Genomic DNA, 17,403 nt, shown 5'->3' with positions numbered 1-17,403 from the left:
GCGAGCGAACTTCTTAGCGGGTGTTCTGTTGAGAAACCCGTATCCCGTCTATCGAGGCCGGTATCGAGTCATGCGAGACATGTAGATACCCCGATAGCGGATGTGATTCAAGATAATCACATGCATCATGTTGGCACAAGGTACTGCAGTTTCAAAAGATAGAGTAAAGTTGATAAACTTTACATCTTTGTGAAACACTCCTGTTGAGGCTTCTATTGAGGAGCTATACCCCCTTTATCCTAGAGTACTTGTAGTCATGCACAACACGTCTAGTACTGCGATGATCGGATGAGACGGTCGTGCGACCTCGAACAACGCTAAATGCAAACTGTTGTAATCACATAAATGGCCTCACATTCGCCTTCACAGCAAGATGCTCGAGTGGTTTAAAGACCACAGCATAGAATGGGTCGTTAGTTAAGCAACCCCTAACACACCCGTTCGCTTCTGGTTGTCTGTCAAGGGAGAGGATAGATCGGTACAAAAACTCTAATAGACAACTTGTTAACAACCACCCCACGGGCAATGATCTGGCCTCCCCAGTCATTGGAGTTAGGGGAAAGGGGCTACAATAGTTGGCTCAACACTTCTGCGGAAGTTGGATGCATCCGTGGCACTGCTTTTCAGCCTCTGGGGAATCCTCTCTCGGCTAAAGCCGTCCCCTTTGGAGCGGACTCAACTAGCTATTCGAGTTATTGAAAATACATAGAATAATAGACGCCCGAACTAGTCTCAGTTGTTTCTATGTTTTGCCTGCACGTACCCGCAGGCCAGTAATATCGGAACATAAAGTCTGTTCACATTGGTTGCTGAGCCGTGAGACTCGCCTGCACTACCGACTCACTTGCACCACCGACTCGCTTGCACTACTGATTTGTTGCACTACTGATTCGCTGCACTACTGATTCGTTGCACTACTGATTCGCTGCACTACTGATTCGTTGCACTACTGATTCACTTGCACTACTTATTCACTTGCACTACTTATTCGCTTGCACTAGTTACGCATTTGCACTAGTTATCTGCATGCATTGCTTACCTGTTTAACTGCATATTTGCTTTAAACTGCGTAATCTACTGAATTAAATTGCATAATTCAGTTCCTTGTAGTCTCTCATGTGCACCTACTAGTTTTTCGCGAAACTAACCCATTCTATGGGTACAGGTGATGATTAGGTACACCACAGGCGATGGCGCGATGGCAAGATGGCTCCAAGACGTTCTTCTTCCTGCTCTTAGCTCGCGTCCTGTTGTTTGGGGTTTTGTAACAGATTTTCCTTTGAATATCCGAATTTTGTACTATTTGGAGAACTTCTTAAATGAAAGTGGCTTTTCCAAGTGTTTGCAAGTAGCATGTGTTGTGCGTTTTGGTTCTTTTAGCTAACGCGCTCAAAGTTGTCAGCTTGCCTTTTTTAAATTAATAAAAGTATAGTCTTCCGCTGATTTCGTAAACCATCTCTGAGATGAAGAGATTCCTTTTTAGTCTCTTGTCTGTTTTTTTTTTTGAAAGGTTTGCAAGCTTGAAATTTTGTGGTGTTACAGACATACCTTAAATGTTGAACTTATAAAGGATGTATATATAAAATAAAACGGCATCTACTTGGGATTGGAAGAAAAGTGAAGGCTTATGATAAAACAATTGCATAAATCAAGCAAGTACTTTCTAAGTACATGGAGGAATCAAAGAAGAATAGAGATGAAAAAAATAAGAGAGAGACGGTTAATATATACGAAAGAAATGAAAGTTTATTCTCAGCTTCCGATTAAGGCGAAGGACGTGAATGCAGTTTCATAGATGGAGGGGAGTAGTACATTCGGCTTTAGACCAAAAGGGCTATGGATCTATACTTTCAAAGTGATTCAACAGAGAAAGGAAGGCAAGCAAACAAACAAACTATGTTTGAAAATTGCTTCAAAAAGAAAAAAAGAGAAACAGTGTACGAGTACATTAATATGTGATTTTATGACGGTCGAATACCTTTTAATACACCGAAGTTGCCTTCATTTTACAGCATGATTGAAGCTATAGGCCAATTTGAACCAGTGATGAAGCCTCCATCATATCACAAGTTGCAAGAACTACTTTTGAATAAAGAAATGAAGAAAATGAAGGAGTTCTTGGACCAATACAAAGTGCATTGGTCCAAACATGGATACAAAAGGGTGTACACTCATTAATTTTTTTGTTAATTGCCTTTTGGGAACAATGTTTTTGAAATCAGTTGATGCATCAAATGAAGTAAAAGATGCAAATTTGCTTTTTGCATTGTTGAATGATATTGTTGAAGTTTGGGAGGAGAATATGGTTCAAGTTGTTATTGATAATACCTCAAACTATGTGAAAGCAGGTAAATTATTTATGGATAAGAGAAAGCATTTAGTTTGGACTCTTTGTGCTGCACATTGTATAGATATGATGTTGGAATATATAGGATAATTGAAAGAGTTGAAGAACATTTCCGGAAAAGCAAGGCAATTGGTGGTATTCATTACAAACATTCTCAAGTGTTGAGTATGATGAGAGCACACACACAAAAGGACTTACATAGGCCTGCAGTGACAAAGTTTGCCATTTTTTTACTCTAGAAAGCATATATAATTGGAAAAAATGCCTAAAGTTCATATTTCTAAGAGATGATTGGGAAAAAAATAGTTTTTCAAAAACGTCAGTTGGTAAAAGATGTGAAAGCATGATTTTGAGTTCAAAATTTTAGAAGAGAGTGAGTTGTGCTCTGAAAACAATGGCCCCCTTGTTTGACATGCTTCGATTGGTTGATAACGATGAAAAGCCTGCTATGGGTTACATCTACAAGAAAATGGATCGTGGAAAGGAAAAAATAAATATATAATTATAAATTAATTTTTTTGTATTCTACTAATTGTAAATTACATTTTATCTTACCTTCTATAATGGTTACTTTCAATTCTTTTACTTAGTAGGTAAATGTGTGTGATGATAAACAATTATACGGCTGGGTTTGGGAGATAATCGATAAAAGGTGGAGCAATCAATTGCACAAACCTTTGCATGCAACAAACCTATATTTGAATCCAGCCATATATTATAAGTATAAAAATATCGAGTCCAATGAGGAGATAAAGAATGACTTATATGATTGTGCCAATCGTCTTGTTCAAAGCGAAGAGGATCGAGACACACTACTAGACCAACTCATAAGATATAGAACTGCTATTGGGCCTTTTGGAATGGAGTTAGCAAAGAGGAAGAAGAAAGTGTAAACCAGAGTTACCGGAAGCGCCTAGGTAAAAGGGGAAGCGCGCTTCGGAAGCACGAAACGTCGCACTTCCGAAATGTGTGGGGAAGCATCCCCCTTTTTTGGGAAGCGCGCTTCCCCCTCGCTTCCCCATTTTTTCATTTTTTTTGCTTCCCCCTCGCTTCCGGTTCGCTTCCTAGGTCACTTCCGGTTCGCTTCCTTGGTCGCTTCCGAAACGGTTTGTAATTTTCTTCTTAGTGGTCCCACGCTTCCCCGCTTCCTAAATTTTTGAAAGTGTCTCGCTTCCCGCTCCCGCTTCTCGTATCGTTTCCCGCTCCTGCTTCCTTGACTGGTAACTCTGGTGTAAACCCTAGGTAAGATGATTAAATTTCATATAACCCCTTTTGCATTATTTTTATAACTTATATACAGTTGAGAGTTATTATCATGAGGGGTTTATTGGAAATCAGAAAAGTTATCAGTTGGTCTTGTTTATATTTTAACTTTTAATGGTCTCTTTTGTAATTTTCTTTATTGACCCTAATCACTACTTAAGGGTGATTAGGGCTAATCGTGAAGGTACTTTTCTATCTTTTCTCAAACCAAGTTTCAACATGGTATCAAAGCCTCTCGTTCTTGGGAGAATCTAACGCCTAGGCTGAATTTCTTTCTTCCCTCTTTATCATAGTTTTTTTCTTTCTTCTTCTCTCCTCCTAGCCTATATCTAGTTTATTCGATCTTCCTTCTGATCGAACCCTAGGTTCTTTCCTCAGTCTCACGACCTGGGATCTGACTAGTTCTACACAATATGCAGATCTGATCAGACACCCTAGATCGTGTGTTCCTCTTTTGCTCCTTGTTGATGACGCCTCAGTAATATTGATGGATCGTGGTGCATCAGATCTACCATCATGTGGAGATTGCGTGGAGCAAATCTGACATCATGATCGTGTTGCATCAGATCAACAATCATTTTGTGATTGGGTGGAGCAGATCTGAGATCGTGCAGTAATTGGATGTCGTGTAGCGTTGATGTTGGATCAGATCTGAATGGTGTGGCTGACTGACTGTTGCTCGTATCAGAGTCATGTTGATGTGGTAGGTGTTAAATCTGTAGTGCTTGCTGTCGTTGGAATCAGATTTGCTCGTATCAGAGTCGTGTTGATGTGGTAGGTGTTAAATCTGTAGTGCTTGCTGTTGTTGGAATCAGATTTAATCAGATCTGATTAATTTTTGTTGAAGTTCAGATGTGAAATCAATTTTTGTTATCTAAAATTAATTTTTATAGTGGTGATCAGATTTATTATCTTGCTGGTGGTGTCTGTGATATATATATATATATATATATATATATATATATATATATATATATATATATATATATATATATATATATATATATATATATATATATATATATATATTGCAAGACAAGGATTTTATTTCAGCTGGAATCTATTTCTTTACTATCAGTTTGCTCATGATTACTTTCTGGTTATTATTATTATCTAGCTCATTAGCTAGCTACTGTCAGCAGTGAAATACCATGGCTGAAATAAAGTCCAGTGATGGTGAACAAAGGTTTGAAGTGTCTGCAGAGTACAAAGCTTTTGCTAATCCCTTCTCTTATGGGTCGTCCGTAAAGCTGGACGACAATAATTATAAAAGGTGGTCGAGTACTTTTATCATGTCTGTGTCAAGACATCATTGAAAACATATTTTGTTAAAAAAGGAACCAACAGAGAAAACTGGGAAATATGCCACATGGCAGGAAGATAATGACATTGTTATGTCTTGGATTATGAACAGTGTTCATCCACATATTGCAGACGGCTTAATTTACTATTCTACTGCAAAGGAGATGTGGGATTCATTACGTGACACGTACTCTCAAGACAAAAATGTCAGTAGAATTTTGTAAGTTGAGCAAGAGATATTTCAGTTGCAGCAGGGTGATCAGAATCTTTCCCAATATTATGCATCAGTTAAATCAGCCTATAAAAGGCTCAACTCTGTTCGTCCTCCCTACTGCACTAATCATAAAACCCATCAGGAGTAGACTATGGTGGCTCGTTTTCTATCAGGATTATCTCTAGATTACTCAGTAGCCAAGGTGCAAATGCTTACTAGCTCAGAGATCCCTACTCTAGTTGATGCCTACAACCGGTTAAGTCGTCTTGTTGTTACCCTTCCTCCGCCTCATGGAGACTCTCAGACTTCAGCTCTTGTTGTCACAGGTGGAGGAGGGCATGGTTTACCTAGTTCTTCCAGAGGCAGAGGTCGTGGAAGAGGCAGTGGAGGTTGTAGCAGGCTTCAGTGTACATATTGTGGCAAGCAAGGGCACCTTGAGGATTGTTGTTGGGATAAGAACCCTAGAAGTCGCCCTCAGAGCTCATTATCATTCCCCAAAGCAACAACTCCGGTTGTCTCTTCCATCACTGAACCTGTGCCTACTTCTTCAACCAATACGATTACTCTCAGTCGTGCAGAATATGATCAGCTTCTTTCTCAGAGTTTTGCATTTGTGTCTGCCTTTATTGTAGTGACTGATGTAGCATGCTCTGCGGGTACTCAGTTGGATGATGGAGGTAAGATATGGATTATTGATTCTGGCGCCTCTCAACACTTTTATGAAGATTCACATAGTTTCTCTACACTGGTTCATACATCTTTCCCTCGTCATGTTAAATTGGCAGATGGTAGATTATCCCCAATGGTGGGGCAAGGAGATGTGCATTTTACCCCTACATTACGGATTCAATATGTTCTCCATGCTCCACAGTTTCCTAAGAATTTATTATCCGTAAGCCAGCTTACAAAAGAACTAAATTGTCGAGTTATATTTGACCCGGGTTCTTGTGTATTTCAGGATTTGCTGCCTGGGAAGAAGATTGGTGGAGGCCATGAGGAGGGAGGTGTTTATATCTTACACAACCTGTTGGAGTAGCAACTTCGTGTGTGGAATCGAGTTCTAATTCCTACCAATGGCATCTCAGATTGGGTCATCATTCTCTTTCCAAGCTTCAAAGAGTCATTCCACAGGTCTCTCCTACAGCGTCCTTTCAGTGTGAAGCATGTCAGTTGGGCAAGCATCATCGTAGTTCTTTTTCTTTAAGTCAGAGTTGTACTAGTCAAAGTCCTTTTGATCTAATTCATGTTGATGTTTGGGGGCCTAGTCGGGTTCCTAATAGGTTTCAGTCCAAGTATTACCTTGTCATTGTTGATGACTACTCTAGAGTGTCTTGGGTCTTTTTAATAAAGGAGAGATCTGAAGTCTTGTGTATTCTCCAATCTTTTATTCTTGAAATAAATACTCAATTTGGTTCCATTGTTAAAATTGTTCGCATTGATAATGCTCTTGAATTCAAATCTAGCAAACTATTACAATTTTATCGGGATAATGGGATTTGCCCTCAATTTTCATGTGCCCATACGTCCCAGCAAAATGGGGTAGCTGAAAGAAAACACCGACACCTTTTGAAAGTAACTCGAACCCTTATGAATCAAACAAACATGCCAGCTTCTTTTTGGGGAGATGCTCTTCTTACTTCTTGTTACCTTATTAACAGAATGCCTTCTACTGCTCTTAATGACCAAATTCCTATCAGACAACTTTATCCTGATTGTTCTTTGTTCAAAGTTTCTCCTAAGGTATTTAGTTGTGTTTGTTTTGTGCAAAAACTTGGACCTACTAGGGACAAACTAGCTGCACAGGCAACTAAGTGTGTCTTCCTTGGGTATCCAAAAAACCAAAAAGGGTACAAATGTCTTGACCCCATTGCTCGTAAAGAGTATATCAGTGCGGATGTCACATTCTTTGAGACCATTCCTTACTTCTCCCCGTGCGCGTCTCGTGTGAATCCTGATATGTCCACATCATTTCCCTTACCCATTCCTCCCATTCCTTTGGAGTCAGTTCCTTTATTGCCTTCATTATGTTCTGATCCCTCTTCAACTCGGTTCCATGATCCTCCACTGGTGTATACTCGTCGTCAAGCCTCCTCTCGTGGCCCTTCATCGTCTTCTTATCCTGCAGTCAGTGATCCTGATTATGTTGATGATTCTATTGCTTATCCTGATGATCGTAGAGCAGATCCTGAGATTAAAAATGATTTGCCCATAGCCCTGAGGAAAGGCATGCGTCAGTGTACTCTGCACCCAATTTCAAAGTTTGTGTCCACAGACAAGATTGGAAAGAGCATGCAAAACTTTCTATCTGCTTTATCTGCCATCTCCAGTCCTATCAATCATCAACAGGCTTTTTTAGATCCTCAATGGAAACAAGCAATGCAAGAAAAAATGGACGCCTTGATTTCTCAAGGGACTTGGGAGCTTGTCGATCCTCCTTCTGATGCAGACATTGTTGGTTGTAAGTGGGTGTACACTATTAAATATCATTTTGATGGCACTCTGGAGAGGCACAAAGCTCGTCTAGTCGCCAAAGGCTACACCCAAACATATGGGGTGGACTTCTTTGAGACTTTCTCTCTCGTAGCCAGAATGGGCACTATACGCTTAGTTACTTCTGTGGTTGTTCATCATGGGTGGAGTATGACTCGGCTTGATGTGAAGAATGCTTTTCTGTATGGGGATCTATCTGAGACGGTCTACATGCAACAACCGCCTGGCTTCGAACGACAGGGAGAGTGTGGCAAAGTGTGCAAACTAAAAAAGGCAATATATGGCCTAAAGCAAAGCCCGCGTGCATGGTTTCACAAATTGTTTGAGGTGATGTCTAAATTTGGTTTTCAGAGGTCACATCAAATCATTCTTTGTTCATAAAGAATAGCTCTAAGGGTTTTGTGACTATGGTTGTTTATGTTGATATAATTTTAACTGGAGATAATGAGCAGGAGATTTCAAGCACCAAGGCATATATGCAGAAATACTTTATTACAAAGGATCTGGGTCCTCTCAAGTACTTGTTGGGAATTGAAGTAGCAAGAAATAGAGAAGGTATGGTTCTTTCTCAGAGTAAATATGTGCTTGATCTTTTACAGGAGACAGGGATGCTTGGTGCAAAACCAGCCACTATTCCCATGAATCCTAAACTGTTCTTGTATGACGAGCAATCTGAGGCAGTTGATAGTAAGTCCTATAGGACTCTCATTGGTAAACTTCTCTATGTTACTGTAACTAGGCCTGACATATCATTTGTTGTTGGCAAATTGAATCAATTCATGGATAAACCAAGAAAAGTTCATTGGGAGGCAGCTATGATGGTTCTTAAATACCTGAAGACATCTCCAGGAAAAGGTCTATTGTTTACAAAAGAGGCAAATCTTGATGTGGTTGCGTATACTAATGCTGATTATGCAGGGTTGGTTGATGATAGGAAGTCTACTACAGGGTTCTGTGTTTTTGTTGGTGGCAACCTAGTTTCATAGAGAAGCAAGAAACAAGTTGTAGTAGCAAGATCAAGTGTTGAGTCAGAATATAGGGGCATGGCACAAACTGCTGCTGAAATGATTTGGATAAAATCTATGCTTACCGGATTGAGCATAAAGGTTTCTCTGCCTATTAAGATGATGTGTTTCATGAGAGGACTAAGCATATTGAGATAGATTGTCATTATATTCGGGATATGGTTCAAGTGGGAAATATATCAACTTTTCATGTTTCTTCAGAAGATCAAGTAGCAGATGTTTTTACCAAACCCCTTCCTATCACAAAATTCTCAAAGTGTTGTAACAAGCTGAGCATGATTGATATATATGCTCCAGCTTGAGGGGGAGTGTTGAGAGTTATTATCGTGAGGGGTTTATTGGGTGGTTTTGTTTATATTTTAACTTTCAATGGTCTCTAGTGTAATTTTCTTTATTGACCCTAATCACTACTTAAGGGTGATTAGGGCTAATCGTGAAGGTACTTTTCTATCTTTTCTCAAAACAAGTTTCAACATATACTTTAATTATATGTAATTTGATTTTTTTATAGTAGATTGGTGGATTTCTTTTGCCATTTGTTGTCTCCAGCTCCAGACCTTTGTTGTTCAAGTCTTAGGTCTCGCATGCATTACATTCAGTTGTGAACGTGATTGAAGTACTTTTGAAGCAGTAAAATATTATTTACTACTAATTACTAAATAATATTTGTCAGTTTGTATATATTTTAACTTTATATATATTTTTATAGATTCATACAAAGAAAAGAAACTGACTTTTGCACAAAAAGTTGAATGGTTTGTTTTTTGTGCAATATAATCATAAATTGAAACAAAGGTATGAGGAGAGAATGAAAAAAAGGAGATCTCGACCCCATTGTCTTAAGAGAAGTCAATGTTAATCTTTAAAAATGACACATCACTTACATGAGATCTTGTTGATAAGGCATCCAGAGCGTTAAGGCATAGGGTGGGGGTAAAAATACGTGTAACTAATGTCCTAAGAAAGAAAATGTTTGACAAAGGAAAGAAGGTGGTGAGGGTGGAAGAAGAAGAGGAATAAGCTAACTCTGCAAATAAAACTGAAGAAGAAGAGCAATATATCAATGAAGATGATGATAGACTTTCAAGTTCATCTAAGGATTAAATTTAAGTTGTTATTATAAACTTATTGGTTTTTTTTTACTATTTTATACTTAAATACAGTTAAAGTTAATTATGTTATGTGTGTAGATTTGTTAAATGTCTGTATGCTTATATTTTTATTTGGTGATTAATTGGTTATGTTTTAATTTTTTGCATTGGTTATCAGTTGCATGGTTTATTTATTCCATTGTTCTTTGTTTCATTTTTTAACATGGTTATCAGTTACATTATTTTACATCTTTGTAGTGATTAGATTTATTAATTCGTGTTCTAGTAAGTCGATGGAGGGTAGAGGTCTTGGAGGATGCCTCTCAAAGAAACCTGCATTGAAATATTGTACACTATTGACTTAGAGATGCCAAAGAAATAGTGAAGTGTAATTTTTGTGATTTTATAATGCATGAAGGATTGTATAGATTTAAATATCATGTTGTGGGACATATTAACTCCACTGTGAAATTATGTAAACATAGCATTCCTTCTGATATTTGTGTTGAGCTTCTTACTAGTCTTAAAAAAGAGGATGAGAGAAAGGCACAAGTACCTGCAACATTTGTGGGACAGAAATTGTATGAAGATGATCTGCCATCATCATCTCAAGCCACTAAAAGATGCAATAAATGAAGGAAATCGTTGAAATGAAGTTTGATACTGAAGAATGAAGATGACTTTTATATATAGACATATGTTTCAGAATTCTATGTTTAGTTAAATGTATTGTGTTGTTAAATATTTTGTGTTGGACAATGTATTGAGCAGGTTATTTAATATAATTATCTTATAGTGTTTGACGACATATTTTGTTTTGTTTATTGCTTATTGTTGACTGATTTTATGTTGTATACATATTTGTTATTAATTTTAGTAGTTTGTTTACATATTTGTATATATATATATATATTTTTTTTATTTGGGGTACTGCCTAGACTGCCTAGGCATTTTAGGGGCTCACCGCCTAGGCTCCGCCTAGCGCCTATGACAACTAAGAACAAAACCACCTAAATTCACTGCAAAGTTATCAAAAAATGATAAGAAGAACGTTAAAATTGGGTGATCTAATCGATGGATTGGTCCAACCAGACACTTGCCACTTTATACTAATCTGACTCAACTTGACTCTAAAATTGATTCCCACTGGTATGGATAATCTATGGAATCAATCAGGATTGGTTAGTTGGACCCAATCTGGCCTGATTTGAGCACACCAATCTGGAATAGACACACACCAGAAAAAAAAACAAAAGAAAAAGGGTGAAGGAAAAAGAACAGAGAAGAGTAGGCTTGATAACATGACTACCGACATGACATACAACCTAAGAAGACAACCATTTATGGCATCAGAATTTTTTAATATCAATAGGAGTCCTACCAATGATAAAATGATAATAGAATGTCGAAAGCCAGTACAATGATGGCCATGTGGAAACTGGAAAGTGATGGACGTCTTACTTTTTCTTCATTGCTTGCAGCTTGAAGCTCCAAACTATGCTTTTCCAGAAACTCACCAAAATTTGGGTCCTGGTGAAACAATGAAGCAAACATAACCTTATTAATATTTCAAGCATCCAGAAATAATGCCGTACTGAAAGAAGTATGAAGAGTTGTCTATATCACAAAAGATGCACTTGTTTTCTTTTTATGAGCAAACACAAAAGCAAAAATAAAAAACAAAAAGCACTTCTATTGCTTTAAATATGCCCTTCATACTTAAGAATACAACATTTCAAGGGTCATAACATGAAAATCTTTCTGAGCATTAGCCAGGGCAGTAAACTGGAAATATTCAGTTGAGATCTAGGTCTTAGTGAATCTGACCTATCCGGATCTAGCTTAATCAAATTTAGAGTTGGATGGAAAAGGCAATATTGAACCTGTACTCGGTTAGCTAATCAGATATATTTTATAAGGAATTGGGTTGGATTACCCTTGGATCCAGATTCAAATGAAAATCTGAAAACTGCATCCGAATCTGATTATTAATCAGATTCATTTGCTATACCGATTCAACTAATCAGATTTGTACTTTTCAGATACCTGACTCAAACGTGATCGATTGACATCCCTAGCATTAGTTCATTTTGGGTAAAACTAAGTGCATTACAATGATGAATGTGAGCCATCAATTTTTTTGTCTTCAAAATAGGAGAGAAATTTTTTAAAACAAACCCTACATGTTTATATTAGTTAGACATACCATCATGTTGAGCTTAATATCTATGGTCATTTCAAGGTCTTAATTAAGTACAAGGTCGTTCTTACCTTTTTCTTCAGCCGATCTAACTTACTTTTCTGCTTCACGAGTTCCACCTGAATTGTCTTGTTCTGCTCAGATAGAGCAGTATGGTAGCTTTCATCTACAGCAACAGCAATTATATTGAAAAATATCCTCTTGCGATTTTACTAAAACAAAAATTTAGGATATTTCAAACACCAAATTTCACTGTTGTAATTATGTTCCAACCTGAATTATCATCACTTCCATCTTTAACAAGATAAGAACCATTCAAATCCTGAAACCAATATCAGAATTCAGAACTCTTTCATAAATAAATAAAGAATTAGAAAAAGATGAGGCCAGATTTTTAGAAGAGCATGGCATTACCTCAGAAAGAAGACCATCACTTTCCGAATCTAAATCTATAACTGAATCATTGTCAACATCATTACCAAAAGTATCTGCAAAAATGTCGTCGAGCGCCTGATTTACAATACCTTCAGGATATCTGACAACAATGATGAGCATAACTATATATGAACATAAACACTTGCATTTCAAGTTAAATCGTTAATTAATTGCCTCACCTTAAGACAACTATACAAAATGGAACAAATGTATGCGCACAGATAATTCCATAATACATTGAAAGATATTACGCCCATAATCTAGCTAGAATCTTAGTAAAAAAATTTCGCTACTTTCTGGAAACTGAAAAAGCATCACTACCTCCTGAATAATCATGTCATATAAACTTGCAATATATGACTCAGACTATTTGGGAAACTCAATTGCATTTAACAATTAACCAATGGAAACAATGAAGCTCCTGAATAACATACATGAATGAGGAAAGAACTTAGTAAATTGTGAAATGCTTGACAATTAATCAGTGGGCGAAAGTGAAATTGTGTGATGCTTGGTTGATACTTTGAAATGCTCTTTTTTAAAACAATTGTTTTCAATAAAACTTTGGAAAATCGTCAACCAAAAATATAAAAACCGACTTTCCACAAAGTGGTAAGTACGGGTCGAATCCTCAGGGAACAGGAATTAATCAAGATATTTCTAGAAATTTTGATTTATTAATTACACATATCAATCTACAATTATAAAGTTACTACAATTACATTTAAACACTAAAGTGAACATGAAAAAAAAAACTAAATCTTCTGCTCCACACCAAGGGTATTTCCGTCTTTTCGCCAATTAGATGATCTTCGCACTTGGATAATAACCCTGGAAATTAAATATGCTTTTCAACCTAAAAATATAGAAAAATACAGAGCTAGTATTCTATTCTAACAATGCCAACAATACTAAAATCAATTCTAATTTTACGAAAATAATAAAACAAATGCTACTTATCAAACAATAATTAAATAAAATACTAAACTAAGTCTAAAATTAACTAAATTAATTCTACTAATGCTGTATGATGATTATGCAACTCCTAAAATGCAGAAACTACTGAAAATAGGTCTAAAATGCCGAAATTAAGAAAATTACGAAACTGCCCCTAACTAGTGTAAAATATAATTCTGACAGGTTATCGGAAAACCACTGTTTGACAAGGCAAACGAAGTCCGATTTTCCCAAAATTTGTTCTGTTCTGCAACTGATAGATTAAACAATCTGACAGTTTTTACGGAATGGAAAAACAGTATCTGTAACTCCATATATAAGCGTTTCAAATCTGAGAAAAATCAGGATATTGAAAGTCCTGTAATTTGAAATCCAGAAAAAGCGGTTTTCGCAAAACGCTTAAAAATCAGACCAAATCAACTCCGAATGAGCTGAAATTTTGTCTGTAGTCAAATAACACGTCAATAAAGTGAATAGAATAAAAAAATTTGGAAAACACGAAATTTGTGCACAGCAAATAACGCTTGTGCGATAGGGCAAAAATCGGGTTTTTCGTTGAATGCACTATTCACTTTGTGAACCTATTTTACCCACTAAGAATGTAATCTACATGCAATGCAAACTTAATTAATCTTATATGACTGATTATATGCAGATGTTAACTATAATGAAGCTAAATGAACTCTACATGAAATATGACATGCATGTTATGACTATGCACTAAATGAAATACTAATGCAATTACTATCAAAACACTAAATAATGTAGTTATATGACTAAATGCTGTACCAAATATAAACTAACTACAATATACTAACTAACTTATCAACAAACAACAAACTAACAAACACACATCAAATCAACAAATATAAATTGTAACTAAACAATTAAAGAAATAACTATACTAGTTAATCTAAAATCACTATGAGTTAAATCTAAAAAATATGGGACTAATATGGAACAAAAAGACACGGGTTTGACTAGGACTAGGGTCGGTTGACTTAGGATGGATCGGTTTTGACTTAGCTAAGGTTGAGTTAACTTGGATAAGGTTGACTCGATTAGGTTCAAACTAGACTCACCATGGGTTGAACTAAGACTTGACTAGGCTTAGGTCTTGGTTGTGGTTAGGCTTATTAAGACTAGTGTGAACTCGGTTTAAGGTTGACTTAGTCAAATAGGCTCGGTTTGACTTAGGTTGGGGGATATAGGCTCGGGTCAGGGTTGACTCGACTTGAACTAACTTTGACTCGACTAGGTTTGATCTAACTAGTTGGGTTCAGTTGACTTAGACTTGGCTAGGGTTTTGACTCAATTAGGTCTAACTAAAACTAGGTTGGACTCAGTATTGAGTTGACTTAGTCAACTAGGTTCGGGTTGACTCACTAGGTGCGACTTGGGTTAGATAGGGTGAGATAGACTAGATGGATCTAAACTTAGGTTAGGTTTGACTCGACTAGGTGTGATTTAGGCTTTGACTTAGGCTAGGCTAGATTTTGACTAGACTCAAGGGGTGTAGACTAGGGTTTGACTCGACCTAGGCTCGGTTTGACTAGGTTAGGTTTAGACTAAAGTAGTAACCTCTTAATTCTTACAATTAATTCAAAGTTAACGATTTTAATGGAGAGGGTTGGAAAAGGAATGTAATAATTACCAATATCCAAACTTTGAAATGCTTTGGATTCTCAAAAATCGCCCCATTTAAAGAGGGGGTTACACTCCTTAATTGCCTTTAAAGCTCCTTTTGGAAAATTGAAAAGGTCAATCTAGAAATCCATGATTTTTGCTTTTCAAGATGGAATTAAAGTGCTTTTAATGATCTATGGAAATCGTGGAGCCTAGATTGGAATTTTTGTTTAATGCCAAAAACACTTTCCAAAGTTAAGGAGTAACTCCTTCTTTAATGCCCATTCAAAATTCATTTTTTCCTTAAATACCTCACACGACTTTTGAAGAACCTCCTTTTTCCAAAATCGCCAACTTCAATTGGTGCTACTTTCTAAACTAAATAAAATTAAATCTACCTAGTAAATAAAAGAACTTAAATAGAAAATCGATTTCCTAGGAATTAATGCTAACCTAATTTTCAAAACCTACTTATAATAAAGAGAGGTTAGTAATGGAAAACACGAATTTCTAAATTAATTGAATGAGTTACTCTAATTAAAACTCACCTACCTCATTGGACTCCTAAAAACGTCTAAGGCAATAAACTCCTAATACAATGAATGTAGACAACCTAATAACTCTACTTAATTGCAATCAAGTCCTACCTAAAATAGCCGAGAGCTCAATGGGAGCTCTAATGGCTGCCGCCCCCCTTGGGGAAGAAGAAGACTAATAAAATAAAAAAAAACAAAATTTACAAACTAAAAAAAATGATTAAACCTAAATACCAAACAATTTGAGAAACTAAATTAAACTATCTAAAACAAAACTCCTAATTATACAAATGAAAACATGAATAATACTATGCTGAAATTCATGAAAAACCGAAACACACTACATTACATAAACACTATAAAACCAAAACTCTACGAAAAATCGATTTTGATAATTTTTCCAATATGCTTAAAATACTCAAACAATAAAACACTCACACATTCATTAGAAATATCATAAACTACTGAATTTACCCCCACACAACTCTACTAGACTGTAAAAATGTCCACCACACAAACAAATCACAAATTGAAACACAAAAATTACACGCACTTATCAAAAAACATTTCTAAACCAAAGAGGAATAAACAAAAGAATTCAAACGTCAACATAGACTCAAATCAAAATAAATCTACAGTAAACTCGCTGGAATATGATCTATATAGGTTCAACTAACCCAGCTTTGCTGCCAAAAACCGAACTAAGAAAAAAACTGAAAATAAATCAAAATCGGCTAGAATGGATCTAGCCGATTTATGGATTTTTAATGAAAAACGCCTCTGTTCAAGCTCCCAACACCCAAAATAACTCAAACTAATCTTTTTGAAGGCTTTTTCTGTAGAAATAACACAAACACACACGTTGGAGAAGACAACCCAAATCGGCTAGAATAACCTCTAGCCGATTTACACATTTTTCTTAAAAAATGATGAAAATCGATACTCGAACATGTAAACAATAAAACAAACCTAGATCTAACGTGCTGGTCTATGCACGGACTCTATTCTAAGGTTGAAAACAAAAAGAAAACAATAAACACTCAGAAAATAAAGAAAAGAAAACCAACACTCACTTTCGGTTTTAGCTAGAAGAGAAGGAAGAAGAAGACCTACCTTTTGGAAGATCCGACGACCGGGGGGATGAAGAAGAGCGGACCGTGGCTGGAGATGGACATCCTACACAGTTCGATAATGCTGTACTTCACCAAAAAATGGCATCTTTGCAGCTGCTACACGTTGGAGATCCACCGACGATGGAATGTGAGTCGATTCTCGATCGGAGGGTGTAGAAAGCCGGATGGAGGTAGGGCCGGCTCACCTTGGTGGTGTGTTTCGCACTCCCGCACAAGGTTAATGGTCTCCACCTCTGCTACACCTGCAAAAATATAGAAAAATGGTGAAACTACAGCAAGGAGAAAGAAAGAAATGAAAAGAAAACGAAAGAGGGCTCGAAATATGCTTGGAATCCAAGCATAGACCGGTCTTCAATGGCTAAAATGTGGGGGAGATGGAGAGGAAGGAGCTGCTGCTGTAGAGTCACTGTAGGGGGCGTCCAAACACAGCCAAAGACGCCTAGGGTTCTTTAAAAAAAACTATTTATAGTTTTGACCTTTTTCAGAAAGAGGGTTAAAAAATAAATTTTTGCTAGGCGCCACTTTCTGGGGGGTTTTCTGCAAAACTTTTTGAAATGGATATGGATAGGCGTGTGGATTGGGTTTTGGGCTTTCTAAGAGATGATACAAGGTCCAAGTAACCTAATTGGGTCGGATATGTATCTGATCCACCTCGAAATCCGTGCCCAATCACTAAAATAGTCATAACTCTCTCATTTTAACTCCGATTTTTCTGAAATTCGAACAATAACCCCTTACTATCAAAACACATCTAAATATGGGTTTAAAACCTTAAACTTATTAC

At 36.7% G+C, this 17,403-nt stretch overlaps 1 protein-coding gene across 1 annotated transcript in view; it reads right to left on the bottom strand.

The window, feature by feature from the left end:
* Positions 1-17,403, bottom strand: part of LOC149818509 (uncharacterized) — a 639,703-nt gene that overhangs the window by 147,445 nt on the left and 474,855 nt on the right. The window contains exon 13 of the mRNA XM_089986232.1: positions 249-269. Coding sequence (XP_089842358.1) covers positions 249-269 — 21 coding nt within the window. The remainder of the gene's footprint in view (positions 1-248; positions 270-17,403) is intronic.

The sequence above is a fragment of the Nuphar pumila genome, chromosome 13 (genome assembly GCF_984573655.1).
Source record: "Nuphar pumila chromosome 13, dmNupPumi1.hap1.1, whole genome shotgun sequence".
Lineage (NCBI taxonomy): Eukaryota > Viridiplantae > Streptophyta > Magnoliopsida > Nymphaeales > Nymphaeaceae > Nuphar > Nuphar pumila.
The sequence above is the reverse complement of the archived record's forward strand: the minus strand, read 5'-3'. Positions and strand labels throughout refer to the sequence as shown.